Source organism: Pongo abelii, chromosome 19 (assembly GCF_028885655.2).
Source record: "Pongo abelii isolate AG06213 chromosome 19, NHGRI_mPonAbe1-v2.0_pri, whole genome shotgun sequence".
Taxonomy (NCBI): Eukaryota; Metazoa; Chordata; class Mammalia; order Primates; family Hominidae; genus Pongo; species Pongo abelii.
In genome coordinates this window covers 5,592,449-5,611,642 of record NC_072004.2, presented here as the reverse complement: position 1 = coordinate 5,611,642, position 19,194 = coordinate 5,592,449, and the positions used below count along the sequence as shown (strand labels likewise).

At 48.4% G+C, this 19,194-nt stretch overlaps 1 protein-coding gene and 1 long non-coding RNA gene across 4 annotated transcripts in view; one reads left to right on the top strand and one right to left on the bottom strand.

The window, feature by feature from the left end:
* LOC129051193 (uncharacterized) overlaps positions 1 to 4,004 on the bottom strand; it is a 270,726-nt gene extending 266,722 nt beyond the window's left edge. For all 3 annotated transcript variants that reach the window (XR_008515266.2, XR_008515265.2, XR_008515267.2), the window contains exon 1: positions 1,402 to 4,004. This is a non-coding gene — a long non-coding RNA (uncharacterized LOC129051193). The remainder of the gene's footprint in view (positions 1 to 1,401) is intronic.
* The window catches only part of NLRP1 (NLR family pyrin domain containing 1), a 259,485-nt gene continuing 241,851 nt past the window's right edge, over positions 1,561 to 19,194 (top strand). Inside the window, exon 1 of the mRNA XM_063717976.1 lies at positions 1,561 to 1,755. Coding sequence (XP_063574046.1) covers positions 1,735 to 1,755 — 21 coding nt within the window. The 5' untranslated portion in view covers positions 1,561 to 1,734. The remainder of the gene's footprint in view (positions 1,756 to 19,194) is intronic.

Below are 19,194 nucleotides of genomic sequence, written 5' to 3'. Positions count from 1 at the left end.
ACCCATAAGCCTCAAAAATGAGCTGCCTAAGGGCTGCTGAGTGGACACCTTTGCCTGTTCCATAAGTTCTTATTGAAGTGCCACAATAAATCAGGCTTTGTGACACGTATGCAGCCTATGGGAAAAATCCATCCTAACTCTTGAATTCCCATTTCTAATGATCCTCAAAAAATTATTGAGAAAATCAAAACACTATGTTTCGAAGGACTCACCACGGTTCAAACGGTTTCCATAAATCCAGAACGCAAAAGGCATTTTTCAAAGGTTTACTGTTCCCCAAATGACAATAATGCCATACTGACTTGACTTCAGAGGAGCTCTGGGAATTTGGAAAAACCAGTCAAGCAAGCAAGATCTTTAGCAGAGAAAAAAAAAAGTTGGTGAACTTGACAGTTTTGTTAAAGTTCACAGCATTTTCCTGTTTTGACAGCACTTTTGCAGGTCCTGATGCCTCCGGATGTTTGATAACACCATCCTCTACTTAGAGCTCCAGCCTCCAGCATCCCCAAGCAAGTCTGCCCACCACGCTGCCAGCAGAAACATCTTTCTAAAACACAAATGGAATGTTACTGCTCAAAACCTTGCTGCAGCTTCTGGGTTATTCTTGAAAGAAACCACAACAGTTCTCCAGCTTCTCCAGAATCCCCCAACCCACCTCAGCCAGAGGGAAGAAAATTTGGGTACTATCGACGGCCTGAGATTCATGATAGATACACACTTGCATTCATTCATTCAACAAACATTTAAGTGCATATTATATATGAAAAAAAAAAGCAAAAATCTCTGCCTTCATGGGGTTTATATTCTAGACAAAGAGAGACCAATCAGATAAATAAGATATATTGTACATTAGATAGTGATACAACAAAAGTGATGAGCTGGATGATGGAAGCAAAACCCCCCACGCACACACCCCACCCCAAGACCTTCCGTATGGGATTTTTTTTTTTCTTCTTGAGACGGAGTCTCAATCTGTCACCCAGGCTGGAGCGCAGTGGTGCAATCTCGGCTCACTGCAACCTCTGCCTCCCAGGTTCAAGTGATTCTCCTGTCTCAGTCTCCTGAGTAGCTGGGACTACGGCTCATGCCACCACGCCCGGCTAATTTTTGTATTCTTAGTGGAGACGGGGTTTCACCGTGTTGGCCAGGATGGTCTCGATCTCCTGACCTCATGATCCACCCACCTCAGTCTCCCAAAGTGCCGGGATTACAAGTGTGAGCCACCGCACCGACCACAGCTCTTCTCTTTAACAAGCACTTTATCCTACCCCGTCGTAGCCCTCCTGGGAGCAAATGGGGTGTCCCACCTGATGTGGGTTCGAAGATGCTTGTGCATCTTAACCCAAGCTAGAACCGTCCCATCCTCCCTAACCGCAAACACATCCCTTCCCAGAAACAAACCTGTCACTTTTTTCCTCTGTTAAAAGGCAATCTGCAACTTTGATGCAACGGAAGTCTTGCAAAGATAATGGTGGAGCGCGCCAGTGGGTTTCCTAATATGGAGGGACTGCCCCAAAGAGGGGTAGGAGGCGTGGAAATTCCCAGCAGCTGAGTCTTAATAATTACAGCCAGGAGAGCCCTGGCTGGGATTCAGAGAGAGAGTGAGCCCGTGCAGGCTCCTCAAAGCCAGCCAGCCACGATTCAGCTCCAGGGAGGCTGGCCCAGAGAAGCAAAGAGGTTTCGCTGTAGCTGTGTGTCCGGAATTGGTGGGTTCTCGACTCACTGACTTAAAGAATGAAACCGTGGACCTTCACGGTGAGTGTTACAGTTCTTAAAGGTGGCGTGTCCGGAGTTTGTTCCTTCTGCTGTTCGGATGTGTTCGGAGTTTCTTCCTTCTGGTGGGTTCGTGGTCTCGCTGGCTCAGGAGTGAAGCTGCGGACCTTCGTGGTGTTACAGCTCTTAAGGTGGCGCGTCTGGAGTTGTTAGTTCCTCACGGTAGGTTCGTGGTCTCGCGGGCTTTAGGAGTGAAACTGCAGACCTTCGCGGTGAGTGTTACAGCTTTTAAGGCGGCGCATCTGAAGTTGTTTGTTCCTCCTGGTGGGTTCATGGTCTGGCTCGCTTCAGCAGTGAGGTTGCAGACCGCGGTGTTACAGCTCATAAACGCAGCGTGGACCCAAAGAGTGAGCAACAGCAAGATTCATTGCAATGAGCAAAAGAACAAACCTTCCACAAGTTGGAAGGACACCCAAGCCGGTTGCCGCTGCTGGCTCCGGGCAGCCTGCTTTTATTCTCTTATCTGGCCCCACCCACATCTTGCTGATCGGTCCATTTTACAGAGAGCCGAGTGGTCTGTTTTGACAGGGCGCTGATTGGTGCGTTTACAATCCCTGAGCTAGACACAAATGTTCTCCACGTCCCACTAGATTAGCTAGATACAGAGTGTCCATTGGTGCATTCACAAACCCTAAGCTAGACACAGGGTGCTGATTGGTGTGGTTACAAACCTTGAGCTAGATACAGAGTGCCGATTGGTGTATTTACCATCCCTTAGCTAGGCATAAAGCTTCTCCAAGTCCCCACCAGAGTAGCTAGATACAGAGTGTCGATTGGTGCATTCACAAACCCTGAGCTAGACACAGGGTGTTGATTGGTGTGTTTACAAACCTTGCGCTAGATACAGAGTGCCGATTGGTGTATTTACAATCCCTTAGCTAGACATAAAGGTTCTCCAAGTCCCCACCAGACTCAGGAGCCCAGCTGGCTTCACCCGGTGGATCCTGCACCGGGGCCGCCGGTGGAGCTGCCTGCTAGTCTCCCGCCATGCGCCTGCCCTCCTCAGCCTCTGGGTGGTCGATGGGACTGGGCGCCCCGGAGCAGGGGGCGGCGCTCGTCGGGGAGGCTCGGGCCGCACAGGAGCCCACGGAGGGGGTGGGAGGCTCAGGCACGGCGGGCTGCAGGTCCCGAGCCCTGCCCCGCGGGAAGGCAGCTAAGGCCTGGCGAGAAATTGAGCACAGCAGCTGCTGGCCCAGGTGCTAAGCCTCTCACTGCCCGGGGCCGGCGGGGCCAGCCAGCCGCTCCGAGTGCGGGGCCCGCCGAACCCACGCCCACCCGGAACTCGCGCTGGCCCGCAAGCACCGTGCGCAGCCCCGATTCCCGCCCGCGCCTCTGCCTCCACACCTCCCCGCAAGCTGAGGGAGCCGGCTCTGGCCTTGGCCAGCCCAGAAAGGAGCTCCCGCAGTGCAGCGGCGGGCTGAAGGGCTCCTCAAGTGCCACCAAAGTGGGAGCCCAGGCAGAGGAGGCGCGGAGAGCCAGCGAGGGCTGTGAGGACTGCCAGCACGCTGTCACCTCTCAGCTGCACAGCTAGCTATTCAGTAGCAGAACTGAGACCCAAGAGCAGGTCTTCTGGGAAGTATCAGGGTATGAGCCTTAAGAACTTGGGCTTTAGAGGCAGAGACGCTTGTTTCAAATTTCCTCTTGCATTTTGCTAGCTGTGTGGCAGTGCGTATGTTTATTGAGTTCTGAGCTTCAGTTTCCTCACCTGGAGAATAGGGATGCCAGTGCCTGCATTCCAGAGAGATTGTGAGTGGATCCTGTTACAGCGTCAGGTATGTGGTGGGCACTCAGTAATGTCCGATCTGATCACTGTTATGCTGACACCAGAGTCTACTGCTACACAGACTCACGCAGGCATCATTCAATCATCCGGGGCCTGTTTCTTCCTTTTCTTTGGCTCCTGTATCACTGTCCTGTGTCTCCTTATCTCTTTGTGTGTCTCTATGTATCCCAGTGTGTTTTCCCTGTTGGTCTGTGTTAAAGAATCTCTCTCTCTCTCCGTGTGTCTTTGTAAGTGCATTTCCCTCTGTGCATCCGTGGGAATGTCCACTTCTGAGCATGTATCTATTTCCAGATATTCTTGTCTCTTTATGCTTGTTTCTGTGTCTTCGCCCAGCACTCTCTTTCTCTCCATCTCTATTTTTGTTTTCTTTCCTCCTTCTGTCTCTCTGTCCCTCTCTTTTTCTTTGTCTCTGTTTCTCAAGCTCTCCATGTGCCTCTGTCTGTCTCTGTCTCTCACCCGCTCTTCTCCTCAAAACCAGAAGTGACCCAGCTGACTCTCACAGTTCATTACAGAGAAAACATTGAACAATCATTCTTTGCTCGTGCAAGGAGCTTGACAGCTGGAGCAAACTGTGGGAAATTCAGAATTAATTGGGTGCTGATTATTTGCCAAAGGAAAAAAAAATGGGGAAAATGTATATGAAACAAAAGACAACCTAGCAACAGTGGAAACCTCAGCACGCAGCAACAAAAGCAATCCTAATGAAGCATGACAATGCCTGCGCAGGGCCAACAGCCGGCCACCGCATACTGAGAGGGAGAACAAATGTGAGCGCTGCCCTGGAGCCAAGCGAGGCCGTTCTGGGGCACTTGGGGTCCTCAACAGCCACAGGCTCCCAGAAACTCCGTGTTGAAGAGCCCAACGATCCCAGTCCCATGCCACACACATGGGTCCCCCATTTACTCAGTCCCCATAAAAGCATCTCATAAGCTCATAAGCACCTGCCTTGGCACTAAGGAGGTGAACATGATCCAGACAGGGTCTCCATGCTCAAAGAATGCCCAGTTCAGCCTGGAGGGGAGAGCAGACAGACAGGCAGCTGTAATCCAAGAGCTGCAGCAGAGCTGCCGCAGAGCCTAGAGCACCTGCACTAAGTTTGCACACAGGGTGAGAAGGATTCAAAGAGGGGTAACACTCCAGCAGAGTCTGGGAAGAGGAATAGAAGTTTGTCGGGTAGGGAAGGAAGGACAAGCATAAAATGCAGGAGGAGCAGCATGTGTGAAGACACTGAGGGCAAAAGGGCACAGTGTGTCCAGAGGACATCGAGAAACCAGGGCTCAGGTGCTTCCTCTAAAGCTTCAATACAGAGCTGCCATATGACCCCAGCAGTTCCACTCCTTGGTGTATACCCAAGGGATTTGAAATAAGAGACTCAAGTCCTTGTCCATGAGTGTTTATTACTAGCACTATGCACAATGGCAAAGGTGGAAACAACACAAGTGTCTGTTGATGAACGAATGGATAAACTAAATGTGGTGTGTCTGTGCTATGGAATATTATTATTATTTTACTTTAAGTTCTGGGATACATGTGCAGAACGCGCAGGTTTGTTACATAGGTATACATGTGCCAAGGTGGTTTGTTGCACCTATCAACCCGTCATCTAGGATTTAAGCCCTGCATGCGTTAGGTATTTGTCCTAATGCTCTCCCTCCCCTTCCACCCACCCCCCACAGGCTCCAGTGTGTGATGTTCCCCTCCCTGTGTCCATGTGTTCTCATTGTTCAACTCCCACTTATGAGTGAGAACATGCGGTGTTTGGTTTTCTGTTCCTGTGTTACTTTGCTGAGAATGATGGTTTCCAGCTTCATCCATGTCCCTGCAAAGGACATGAACTCATTCTTTTTTATGGCTGCATAGTATTCCATGGTGTATATGTGCCACATTTTCTTTATCTAGTCTATCATTGATGGGCATTTGGGTTGGTTCCAAGTCTTTGCTATTGTAAACAGTGCCGCAATAAATATACGTGTGCATGTGTCTTTATAGTAGAATGATTTATAGTCCTTTGGGTATATACCCAGTAATGAGATTGCTGGGTCCAATGGTATTTCTGGTTCTAGATCCTGATGTACTATTATCTGGCCACAAAAAGAAAGTATTGATTCATGCTACAATATGGACGAGCCTCAGAAACATCATGCTAGGTGAAAGAAGCTAGATGCAATAGGTCACATACTGTATGCTTTCATTTATATGAAATGTTCAGAATAAGCGATTCCATAGAGACAGAAAGTGTGTTAGTGGTTGCCAGGTCCCTGGGGAGTGGGAGAAGAATGGAGAATGCCTGCTAGTGGATATGAGATTTCCCTGTGGGGTGATGAAATGTCCTGGGGCTGGATGGAGGTGATGATTGTACAATATCATAAATGTGCTGGATGTCAGTGAATTGTACACTTTCAAAATGGTTCACAGTTAATATCACATTATGGGATTTTTACCCCAATAACATTAAATAAAAATAATAAGATCAAATTAAAATAAAAGTGAAAGGGCCGGGCACAAAGGCTCACACCTGTAATCCCAGCACTTTGGGAGGCCAAGGCGGGTGGATCATGAGGTCAGGAGATCAAGACCATCCTGGCCAACATGGTAAAACCCTGTCTCTACTGAAAATACAAAAATTAGCTGGCCATGGTGGCACGTGCCTGTAGTCCCAGCTACTCGGGGGGCTGAGGCAGGAGAATCACTTGAACCAGGGAGTCGGAGATTGCAGTGAGCTGAGATCGCACCACTGCACTCCAGCCTGGCGACAGAGTGAGACTCCATCTCCAAAAAAAAAAAGTGAAGGAATCACAGCTGAGGTTTAGCAGACAGGTGGGAAATGGGGCAGAGCCAAATTGCCAAGGGTTTTAAATGCCGTTGTCTTCTCCTTGTTAGTGATGAGGGGCTCTTCGAACATCCAACCAAAGGAGGGATGTCAGCTCACATATGTGCATCAGTATCTCCTAGGGTTGCAAACAGGAAGGACTGGAAGCAGTTCAGTAGAGGCGGCGAGACCCAGCAGGAGGCTGATGCCAGATGGGAGCGTTTTAAGGGAGAGTCCCAGAGGTGGGTGAATTACAGGCGTATTTGACAAATGGGCACTGACAATTCCATAGGAATGAAGGCTTGGACCCAGACAAAAAGCCCTTCATGAAGCCTCAGGAAAGCAAGGTCCCTGCTTTAGGGAGGTCTTGGCAGGCTATTCATTGTGTCTCCCTAAAACCCTGGTTCCGGATTCCTGGGGAGAGGAGATCAGGAACCCGAAGCCTGAGTCCTTTGCCTCAGTAGCCAGGCTGCTCTGGGAAGAGCCAAGAGGAGTAGCAGCCAGGGTGTGTGTCCCATCATTAGCAGCTAACTCCAGGAGAAGTGTCCATCTCAGAGATTTCCAGTCCCTCTGCGGCCGGCCTCCAGGTCTGTGCTTTAAAGATTTGTTTTAATTAGATCCATCTCAGTCAGAGGCATTGAGAATTATCTCCACCTCAGCTTGCTCCTTTCCTTTGCTTCTTTCCTATTGACTTTCAGAAACTCTGCCAGCTACATTACGGCTTTGATTATTTTTTCATAAAAGAAAAACCAACGCAAGTTTTTAGAAGCAAGGAGCCTGCCCCTCTGGAGAGTCGAAAGGCGATGCAGGGTAGGTCCTGGGCTGACGCATCTGGTATTTTAGGACACCACTCCCAGCCTTCCACAAACTGGCCCTAACCCAAGCGTATCCTCAGCTTCGACCAGGACTGGAACTACTGGAGGTTCCTGGCACAGGCCAAATCTGAGGGTGGCAGGAACCAGAAACCAGGTGGATCTGCCACCACACACCAGGCAGCTGCAGGGGGCACCAGGAAAAAGGATGGGGAGGTGGGCAGGGGTCTGGGACAGACTGTCTAGGGGCCAGAGGTAGCAGGGCAAGGCATTGGAGCATGACAGAGGGGGTCCTGGGGCTGCAAGCAAGCTGATCATTGCTAAAGTGAGTCCCATCTATCCATCAATCCACCAATGTACCCATCATCCATCCATCAATTATCCACCCATCATTACTTTATCATTTCATGGACATTTCCAGCCATTCAACCATTCTTTTACCACGTCGTTTCCACACATCTATCCAACTTACTATCTACCACATGTCCATGCTGTGCTGGTAACAGGGCCTTATCCCAGCAGGAGAACATCTTGGAAGATCAAAATACGAATAGTCTAGGACCATGGGATAAGGAGTTTCCAGGTGCCCAGAGGTGCTAAAAGATGCGCAAACTTTGAGATCAGACAAAGACAGAAGAAGCCCAGAGTCTTAGAGGAAGTAGAGTTAGATTTCTGGCTCCTGAGGTGGGGCTGCGAGTCCTCACACAAGGTCAAACCTGGACCAGCAAAGAGTTCCCTGACATTGCATCCCAGAACAGGTGGTGAAAGCTCTCAAACCCCTCCTAGCTGGGCCCATCATTGATCCCCAACCCTTCACAGTTGCTGAGCCTGCAGGTGGGGTGAAGGCTGGAGTCCCAGCTAAGATGTGGTCAGACTTTGGGACAAGAGAGAGGCAGGGACTGAGGCTCAGGGGTGCCAGACTTGGAGTGCCCCCACCTTAATGGTGGTCAGTGCTGGAGCTTCATCCTCTGCAGCATCATGATGCTGGCTAGGGGCAACCCAGGGTTCAGAAGCTACTCACGTGCTCTGCTTGCGAGGACCCTTCTTACTTACAGTGGAGGTAAGGCCAGCAGAAAGCCATGTCCAAGGTCTTATTTTCCCAGCTTGGGAGTCTTAGCCTCAATTTGCTTATGATTGAAGAAGTCAAAAACCGAGGAAACCCTAAGTAGGTCCTTCTTGACTTCAATCTGTTCTTAACCTCAGTATCCAGAGGGAAATGTCCTTCCGGAAGTGATGCAATGCTCAGAAGCGGGGCGACTCCTCAACTTCCTGCATGTACTCCAGGTTAGTCTGAGTTCACGGCAACTTGACAGAGTGCAGCCCGGGGGTCTGGCAGGCTGCGGTGGGGCCAGTGGGGAAGCAGAGCTGGTGTAGAGGATGGAACCTTAGGCCAGGCGCAGTGGCTCACGCCTGTAATCCCAGCACTTTGGGAGGCAAAGGTGGGCAGATCACGAGGTCTGAAGATCAAGACCAGCCTGGCCAACATGGTGAAACCCTGTCTCTACTAAAAATACGAAAAATTAGCCAGGTATGGTGGCATGCACCTGTAGTCCCAGCTACTCAGGAGGTTGAGGCAGGGGAATTGCTTGAACCAGGGAGGCGGAGGCTGCAGTGAGCAGAGATCGTGCCATTGCACTCCAGCCTGGGCGACAGAGGAAGACTCTGTCTCAAAAAAATAAAATAATAAAATAAAATAAAATAGAAAATGGAACCTTGTGTTGGATATGTTGCTTATTCAGAGCCATTTAGTTAATGACCCAAACAGATGGAAACAGGAATCCTGACTCCAACCGCCTGCTCTGAGGTGCATTGTGCCACCTCCTGAGGACATATGTGAGCAGAGAGAAAACACAGAACTCTAGTGACTAGAAGGGAGTCCGGAGAGTGGGGCTGGGAGTCAGGTGGGTGGGGGCACCCCCATCTCAGGCTTGAACAAGCCAGCAACCTCCATCTGGAAGGATGATGTATTCAGTATACTAATTTAGAGGTTTATCTGTTAGAGATTTACCAATAAATTCTATCTTTCCTTCCCTCTCGAGATATTTGAAGCATCTTCTGTCCCCATATTCTCTCAAAACTAAGTGCATGGCAGCCATTCAATACCCCTTCGCGAATGTCACCCATGGTGTGGTCTTTAAGTCAGCATCAAACTGAACACTTTGGCAGCTCCCTGCAGACCCCCTCCTGGCTTAGCAACTGCAGCAAAGAGAGCTTCCCTTCTCCCACAGTTCCAACACAACCGAATCTCATTGAGCCTCCTTGGATCACCTACCTGCTCGTTCCTGAGAGACTCGTGGCCATAGGAAAGGAGCATACAAGAATCAGTGAGGGCTGAGCCTCAAGACCATCCCTGAAAGTGGGGGGAGATGTCACCCTAACCAATGTACTGAGAGAAGAAGGGGCAAAGTAAGGTGCTGTGGCCAGAAGAAAGGGGAGTGGGTGCAGGCAAAACTACTCGCTATGCCCCACAGAGGCACACGGGTTTCAGGGTCCTGACCAAGCATCAGGAGCCCAGTGGAACTCAAGCCCCTGCCATCCTGGTTTGGTTCTGATAGAGTTCCATGAACCATCCCTGTCCTAAGTACAAAGCCTCAGAAGTGAGATCAGATAAAGCTTTAGGCGTGCTCAGAACCAAAAGGGAGCGAGGGAGAGAAAAGAGCTCCCAGATCCCTTATGTGCCTCCTCTTTGAACAAAAACCTCAGAACCCATACAAGCCACCAGCTTACTCCCTACCAGCCAGAGGGCTGGCCACTGCCACCTACATTGCTGATGGGCAAAAAGAAACAGCCCTCCCCTTCCCAAAGAGAAGGAGTTGTTGCGATTCGGGAAGTCTCGGTGAAGCTATAAGAAAAGGTCACAGTGGAATAAATTATGGAGATTGAAAGAATGCCCGTGTCTTTGGAGGTTGGACCTGCAACACAGCCTTTTGGTTTTCTCTTTAATCATCAGTCTCTAATTCTGGGACATAAAATTACAAGCTCATTGATAATGATCAGTGACTTACCGGAGAAAGCCCAGTGCTAATTAAGAGCAGAAGAAGCTGACACTGCTTTTCAACTTTCACCGAAGCCCAGCAATGAAATTACCTGCTTCTGCCGAGAAAATAACACCAGCAGGCATGGAGGGGGCCTGGGTTACCTGATTAACGTGTGCTTGGCCCAATTAATACACAGAGAGAATTCCTTTGAGTGTTAGCAGTTTGCAGGTAATTGGGGCATTGGTGGACGCTGGGAAAAGCAGCCGAGCTTGTGCATGAACACAGAGCCTGTGTCTGCTGTTACATAAAGAGAGATTTGCAGAGTCCATAGACGACTCTCCCAGTAGCTGCCTAGGGGTCAGGGGTCAAGAGTCAGTGTGTAGCCAGAGTCTCAGTCTTTGATAAGAGTCAAAGGTCAGAGCTCAGGGTTTGGTCAAGGTTAGAGATCAGTGTGTGGCCAGAGAGAGGTGAGTCTACATCCAGGATGGGGGACAGAGTTTTTCTGTGCCTGGGATGAGGGACTCAGGCTCAGTCTATCTCTCCCATCGTATCTTCTGTACCTCCCTGCCTGTCTTCTCATGCCACAGCAGAATCTCTTCTCCTATGTGTTTCTCATCTCTTGCTGTAGCTTCTTTCCTCTGACTCCAGACATAAGAGGAATTTGACATTGACCTCCCAGCCTTTGACTGTATAAAGAGACCGCTTAAGGCACTTTGAGTTAGAAGCTCAGACTGCTTGAGAGCTATGGCATCCCTGAAGCATGTCATGACCCTCCTTGGAGTCAATGCCAGGGAATGGCAGAAGGGCAGGTTGTATAGCTTCCACCAGGGAATTCCCTTCCCCAGTCCTGTAGCCCTGAGCACAGGCTACCAACAGGGCTCTTGGCTCTTAATGCTCCTTGTCAAGACATTGATGAGATCGACAGAGCTGCCTTTTGATCATGTCAATGGTTCAGCTCAGCCTAAGTGATGGAGTCTTCAATGCCATCTTCATAGTGGTCTTCTCAGGACAGCTCTAGGGATTCATTCCAGGAAGGAGGACCTAGTGCTTTAAGCCAGACAAAATGCTAGGGAAGGCGTTGATGCTTTGCTCAGCACTGTTGATGCCCATTTTCTGGTGGAGTCTTCCTTGAGGTGCCCAGCCTGGAACTGAATGGGGTGCCACACACTTCTTACACTAGCAGTAGGATAACCAATTGTCCTGATTTGCATGGGGCTGGGGAGTTTCCTGGGACGTGAGACTTTCAGTGCTAAAACTGGGAGAGTCCCAGGGAAATTAGGATGGTTGGTCACCCTAGATTCATGGGAATATTGGCTCATCTTATCCCTGGAGCCTTGGACAGGCTGGTGCTGAAGGTGTTGTCTTTCATTCTGTTGCTACCGAGGCTTACCAGTTTCAGCACCAGATGCTGGTGGTCTGGAGCCAGACACCATAAACATCTGTATCACTGCTTCCTCCTCTGAATCCACAGGATCAGAGACATCACCACAATGAGCAGAGGGTGGGAGGGAGAGAAATTCAGTTCCACAGGGTCTCTGAGAGGACTCACTGCAGAGCACCTGTAAGATACCCTCTGTGCGCTTGCAGTTCACTAGGAAGAGCTGACCCCAGGGCTGCTGGAGTCCCTGCTCCATGAGTGGGAACTGATGCTTCATAAGAACCCCATTTTTACACTCTGCTGAAAAAGACCCAGGAAATATGAGGTACATTTATATTGCTTTCTTGCTTTAAAACACACATGCTGTCTTAGTCATCTCAGACTGCCACAACAGAATACCACAGACTAGGGAGGCTTAAGCAACAACAGACATTTATTTCTCACGGTTCTGGAGGCTGGAAAGTCAAAAGATCCAGGTGTCAGCAGATTTGGATTTAGTGAGGGCTCTTTTCCTGGCTTGCGGATGACTGACTTCTCACTGTGTCCTCAGATGGCAGGGGAGACAGACCACTGGCATTTCTTCCTCCAAATACAATCGCGTTCATTGGAGGTTAAGCTTCAACATATGGATTTTGGGAGGTCACAGACATTCAGTCCACAACACACACACACACACACACACACACACACACACACACACACACACACACACACACACACACACACACACGACTCTCCTCAAATCCTAAGAGCAAGGCCAGGCAGGAATTACTGCCTCTACTTTGAATACAAAGTCACAGGCTCAGGAACCTTAAGGAACTTCCCCAAGACCATTAATAATTACATGCTAACCTTTTTAAAATATTTTTCTTATTATTTCTTTTTTTTTTTTTTGAGACAGAGTCTCGCTCTGATGCCCAGGCTGGAGTGCAGTGGCACGATCTCAGCTCACTGCAACCTCCACCTCCTGGGTTCAAGCACTTCTCCTGCCTCAGCCTCCAAGTAGCTGGGATTACAGGTGTGCACCACCACGCCCAGCTAGTTTTTGTATTTTTAGTAGAGACGGGGTTTCGCCATGTTGGCCAGGCTGGTCTCAAACTTCTGACCTCAGGTGAAGAGGCCTCCCAAAGTGCTGGGATTACAGGCGTGGGCCACCGCACCAGGACTTTTCTTATTATTTCTAAATTATCATGCTTGTAGCAGAGCCTGTCAACTTCCTGCCTACATCTTCTCAGCTCTTGCCATTCCAGTCTCTGATGACTGTGTCCTGCTACAAGCACCTGGGCTCATCTCTCCCTGGTGCTACCCTCAGCCATCACAGGTGGGAACTGGAGGATAAATACCACGGCTTCCTTGCCCCTCTGATATTTTACAACATGTTCTGTGCAGTCTTCTAGAGCTTCCCAGTGGGACGAGCTGCCACTGCCCATGTGGTAACCTGCTGAGTAATACACAGTTTGGCTCCCTTCCCTTCCCTGTGTCACCTCCCCTGTGCCCTATCTGAGCTTACCTCTCAGATAAATAGCTTGCACCCAAACCCTGTCTCAGCGTCTGCTTCTAGGGAATCACAAACTAAGACAATGTTTTTGAACAAAATTTGGAAATTATAAAATCCATACTCCAGTCGGGCGCAGTGGCTCATACCTGTAATCCCAGGACTTTGGGAGGCTGAGGTGAGTGGATCACGAGGTCAGGAGTTCAAGACCAGCCTGGCCAACAGGTGAAACCCTGTCTCTACTAAAAATACAAAAAATTATCCAGGCGTGGTGGTGGGTGCCTGTAATCCCAGCTACTCGGGAGGCTGAGGGAGAGAACTGCTTGAACCCAGGAGGCAGAGGTTGCAATGAGCCGAGATCGTGCCACTGCCCTCCAGCCTGGGCAACAGAGCCAGACTCCATCTCAAAAAAAAAAAAAAAACAATCCGTACTCAATTCCACTCATCAAACATTTGAAGTGCTTGCCTACTATATACCAGTAGAGGATTAAATACCAGTAGAGGATACCTAGTAAAGGATTAAAAATTAATAATAAGCAAGATAGACAATCTCTGACCTCATAGAGTTTATAGCCTAGAAGAAATAAAAAATCCTCTGTATCTTACTAACTAGAAATAATCATTGTTACTTTTCTCCATATATATATAAAATTCCAATCTTGCAATTATATACATGGACATACTTCTGGACATACTTACTAAACCTGTATCATGCCAAATAGTTTTGAATCCAGTTTTTTGTTCTCATTACAAGTATTTTTCCAGGTCTCTAATTACTCTTTTAAAACATTATTTGTAATGGCTATGAAATGTTTTCAGATATGTACCACCATTTATTTAACCATTCCCCAATCGTTTCCAATGTTCCATGATTGTAGATAACATCACAATAAACCTTAAACAGTTTCCAGGCATGCTGTGGTATAATCAGATTAGCATTTTAGAAAAACCAGCTTGGTATCTCTGGAGGCAGATTTGAGGCAGATGAAAGCAGAGAGACCAGTCAGAGCCATTCGTAATATTTCAAGTTAGAGGCAGTGATGCCTAAATCAGGGTGGTGGTGGTGGTGGTGGTACAGCAGGTGGAGGGGGATTTGGAAGTCAGGGCAGGGCACCTGAGCAGCTTCTCCAGCTCCATTCACAATCTCTCATCATCACTTTGGAGCTTGTATGTTCTTTACTTGTCTCATTCGTCTTGACTTCCCTACTTAATTGGCAGTGCCTTTGTTACCAAGCAAAGGGGGCTCACTGCCTGATGCACTAGAAGTCAATACTATGACACCAGATTTTTGAGAAAAGAAAACCTTTTTATTGCAAGTGGATCAACAAGGAGACAGGAGTCCAGCTCAAATCTGTCTCCCTGGGCCAGCTTTAGGGCAGCCGTTTTGTTAGAAAAGGTTTAGGGAATGGATTCTAGGATTGGTGGGTGACTGGTGGAAGGAAATGGGAGGCTGGAAAGTCCTCTGGCATGCACGGTTATCTCTTTATACTACTTCATGTATCGCACGTGCACATTCGGGGGAGTAAGTATGAAGCATGCAGTGGAAATTGAGGCTGTGACGTTAGCAAGCTCATTCTGCACAAACTCCAGTCAGCCGTATTGGTTTTCACCGATTTCAGCCAGTTCTGTTATCGCGCAAGGGAAGGGAGTTTCAGCATTGCCGTAAGTTGTTTCTTTTCTTATCTGCAATCCTGCAAATTCAAGAATATCCGTTAGTCAATGGTTTCTTACTCTTTGGGGCACAGTTTCTGTTTCACCTGTTAGGCAACTGGTTTTTCATCTGCTATCCTGTAAGCCCAAACATTTAGTCATTCCTTTCTCTAACCCTTTGGGGCACGGTTTCACCTTCAAAGGAAAAGCTTATCTTGCCCTCCCATCACCATAAGCCTCACTACAGGTCTAGACACATCATCCTGGGGTGAAATGCCCTACTTCCTTTGGAGACATAATTTGGCTTTTTTTTTTTTTTTTTTTTTTTTTTTTGGAGATGGAGTCTCACTCCGTTGCTCGGGCTGGAGTGCAGTGATGTGATCTCGGCTCACTGCAAGCTCCGCCTCCCGGGTTCAAGCGATTCTCCTGCCTCAGCCTCCCGAGTAGCTGGGATTACAGGCGCCCGCCACCACGACCGGCTAATTTGTGTATTTTTACTGGAGACGGGGTTTCACCATGTTGGCCAGGCCAGTCTTGAACTCCTGACCTCAGGTGATCTGCCCGCCTGGCCTCCCAAAGTGCTGGGATTAGAGGCGTGAGCCACTGCACCCGGCCTAGTTTATATTCTTAAATTAGCCTTTAGGACACAGAAATGATAGGAAGTCCACCAATGTGCCTACTTGCAGGATTAGGAGTCATCCAGTGGCGCCTCATAAGGTGGTGAGTGGAGCTGGTCATTGGAGTAGGAAAGGACTTGATCTTTCATTGGACCCAGAATATGTCAATCACCTCCACTCTGCCAATGAGCCATGGTCTGGAGGATGCCTTGGCATTGGACCTAGGAGATGTCAATCGTCTCCACTCTGCCAATGAGCCACGGTCTGGAGGATGCTCTGCAGGATATGTCAATCACCTCCACTCTGCCAATGAGCCATGGTCTAGGGGATGCCCTGGGAGTCAGCAATGGAAATGTGGAGCTTGATGCTCCTTGGAGCCACTGCCATCAAACTGACTCCAGGGTGGTGACAGTGGGCCAGGGCAAGAGCAGGCTTTCTAGAACCTTCCCAAGGGAGGCAACTGTGAGCTTCGGATAAGCACATAAAACCCAGACTGAGTAGAGATTTTCTGCCTCAGGGAGGCCAGGAGCTAAGGGGATTTTTGTCAAGAGCACTAAGTAGCAGTAAGGTGAAAGTTAAGCAAAGCCCAGAGCATCGAAGAATACCATTCATTTCCTGAGCGCCGACACGCAGCAGGCACTGTGCTGGGGGCTGGGGACACAGCGGTAAATGACAGAGGCATGCCCCTGCCCTCGTGGGGTTTACAGTCTACACAAGCAGGTTGACATGGAAAGAGGAGACCGGGGTCAGTCACCTCCCTGTAAATGATCTCATTTCATTCCCTCACAGCCGTCCTATCAAATAGTGCTATTATGGTTCCCATGTTACAGGTTCACAAGTTGAGGCTCAGAGAGGTTACGTTAACCAGCCCAATATCACAGTTGGTGACTGATAGGGCCAGGATTTGAACCAAGATATAGCTAACTCCAGCTGTCTCCGCTGCCTTCTACTAGAATCATGGTTCTCCATTAGAGGCCATGTTTTCCCCCAGGGTAGTATTAGGTACTGCCTGGAGACATTTTTAGTTGTTCACAACTAGGGGAGGGGAGTGCTACTGTTTATCTAGTGGGTGGAGGCCCGGGATGCTGCCAAACAGCCTGCAATGTCCAGGACAGCCCCACGCAACAATGAATTACCAGGCCCACGATGTCAATAGCACACAGGCTGGCAAACCCTGGACTACAGTGTGAGCCATGAATACCCATGAGTGGGAGTTTGTGTCTCCCTGGCCATTCTCAGAACTTGTGTGAATGCACAGCCAGTCGGACCAGTGGATCCAACTGCGATCCTCTGGATATGGTCAAGGCCAAGAGAAGCCAACTCCAGGCCCCAGGCCAGAACATGAGCCCAGGCAGACACAGAGAGGGCAGGGGCAGGATAAATGCCCCAGATGCCTGATAAGTGATGTCGGCGGGAGGAACAGGAGGTGGGGTGCCGAGAACAGCTTCCAGGGCAACTGCCGTCCTCCCACCCTCCCCACAAGATGCTTGTCCTCAGCAGCATGTGCACCAGCTCCTCGAAGGATACAAAATACAAGCAGAGCTTGGAGCTGCTTGCTCTCCCTGGACAGCCCTGAACTAATATTTATTTTAGCAAATGGCTGAGCTGTTCATCTTCTCTGGCAATAGGGATTTGTTTTCTTTTCAAAAACTCACTGGCATTCTAAGTCTAAGAAGCTGACATCCAGAGAGCTGGAGTCTTCGTTAAGGCACGAAGCACAGGAAAGCACCCTCTGTGATGAAGAGGCAAGAGCAGAGGGACATGGAGGTGAAGCTGGCTGTGGTCCTACTGCGTGCCAGATTTTCCATGCATCATCTCATTCACAAGAGCCCTAAGAGAGAGAGGTTGATTTTTGTTATTGTTGTTCCATTTTTCAGAGAAAACTTAAAGTAAGTGAGGGTGGACAACTTGTCCAAGGTCCCACAGCTTGTGAGGGATTTAAACACCCAGGTGTCTGATTCCAAAGCCCCCTATATGTGCAAGTCAATGCAGTATCAGCACTAGAGGCTTGTCAGCAGAGCAGAGACCTCATACCTCTCTTTGTTGGGACAGAGAAGCATCACTAGAGACCAGGAAAGTGGAGAGCCGGGTCAGCAGAAGAGCCCAAACAGAGCCTGATCTGCCAGGACTCTTTATAGCACAAGTCAAAAAAAAGCAACTCAAACTGACGTAAGCAATATAAGAATGTATCAGCTCATGAACCTGGAAGTCATTGAGGTAAGGCAGACTTCAGGATGGGTTGGATTTGGTCATTCAATAATCCCATCGAGAAGCTAGTGCCTTCTGCATCTCCCCTCTGCCTTCTCTAGTGTCAGCTTACCTCATGGTGGCAAAGGGCTGCAGCAGCTCCTGGTATCCCTTCTATATCCCAAACCTTGGAGAAAGAGGAGCTAGCTTTCTGTAGATCTCTCAGGCCCATGAGCAACTGTCTTTCCCATAACCCTCCTCTCCTTAGAGTCAATGGTCTGATTTGGACCACAGGTCCATTCCTGAACCAATCTCCTCATCAGAAGGCCTGGCACCCACCAGCTTATGCCTGGGTTGGTAGAAGGAGACACTGTAGCAGGGAGAAACAAATCAGCTTCCTAATCTTAACCTTCTTATTTCTAAAAAGAAATCAGAATCAATGCTTAGAACTAGGGTTGGGGTAGATAACTCAAAAATGACATGGCCTTTTCACATAACTGTTGCACCCACAAGCAAAGGATGGAGGAGCCGTTGGAGAGGGAACCACCTGGTCTACCACAAGCACCAAGTAAACCAGTTTCTGTTTGGAATCAGGCTAGGGGACAGGCCAGTTGGCCAGTATATATATATATATATATATATATATATATATATATATATATATGTGGCGAGAGAAAGAGAGAGAAAGACTGTAATGGATTATAATTCATAAAATAAAATAAGTATCCACAAGCTAATGCTGATATAATAAAAACATGAATAAATAAATAAATAGGAAAAAAAGGAAAAGTTCTCCCTTACAACCTTACAATGGAATTCCAACTAATAAAAATAGAAGGAATGATGGAAATAGAAAATTACCATTTGGCAAACACCATAGTAATAATTGTTTCCATCAAGAATCATCCGGCCAGGTGAGGTAGCTCATGCCTGTAATCCCAGCACTTTGGGAGGCCAAGGCGGGCGGATCACCTGAAGTCAGGAGTTCAAGACCAGCCTGGCCAAAATGGCAAAACCCGGTCTCTATTGAAAATACAAAAATTAGCCCATGTGGTGGTGTGCGCCTGTAATCCCAGCTACTCGGGAGGCTGAGGCGGCAGAATTGCTTGAACCAGGGAGGCGGAGGTTGCAGTGAGCCAAGATCATGCCATTTCACTCCAGCAATGGTGAGAGAGCAAGACTCTGTCTCAGAAAAAAAAAAATCATCCATGGATGCTAACATCAGTGGGAAAGTATATGAAGAGAGGCTGGATACTTACCTAATCTCCAAGTATCAATGGAAAAATTGTAACTTGACAATGGAGAAACCTGGTAGACTTATTCTCATCAAATAATCAAAGTTAACGTAAGCCATAAAGGGACATTCAATGTTAGGTTTCTCCTGATAGAAAGCACTGAGAAGGACATAAGATCACTTTTGTGGTCTTCTTGCCAAAAATGCATAGCCTGAATTCCTCACGAGGAAACACTATAGAAACCCAAACCGAGGAACATTCTACCAAACAGTTTGCCCATATCCTTCAAAAGTGTCAAGGCCATGAATGACAAAGACTAATCAAAGGAAACTAAGGAGCTGTGACGACTAAAGGCAACATAAGATCCTGAATTGTATTCTGGACCACAGTAAAGACATGAGTGGGACCACTGGAAAAATTTGAATAAGGTCTACAGTTTATATACTAATACCGTATCAATCGGTGTTAATTGCCTGA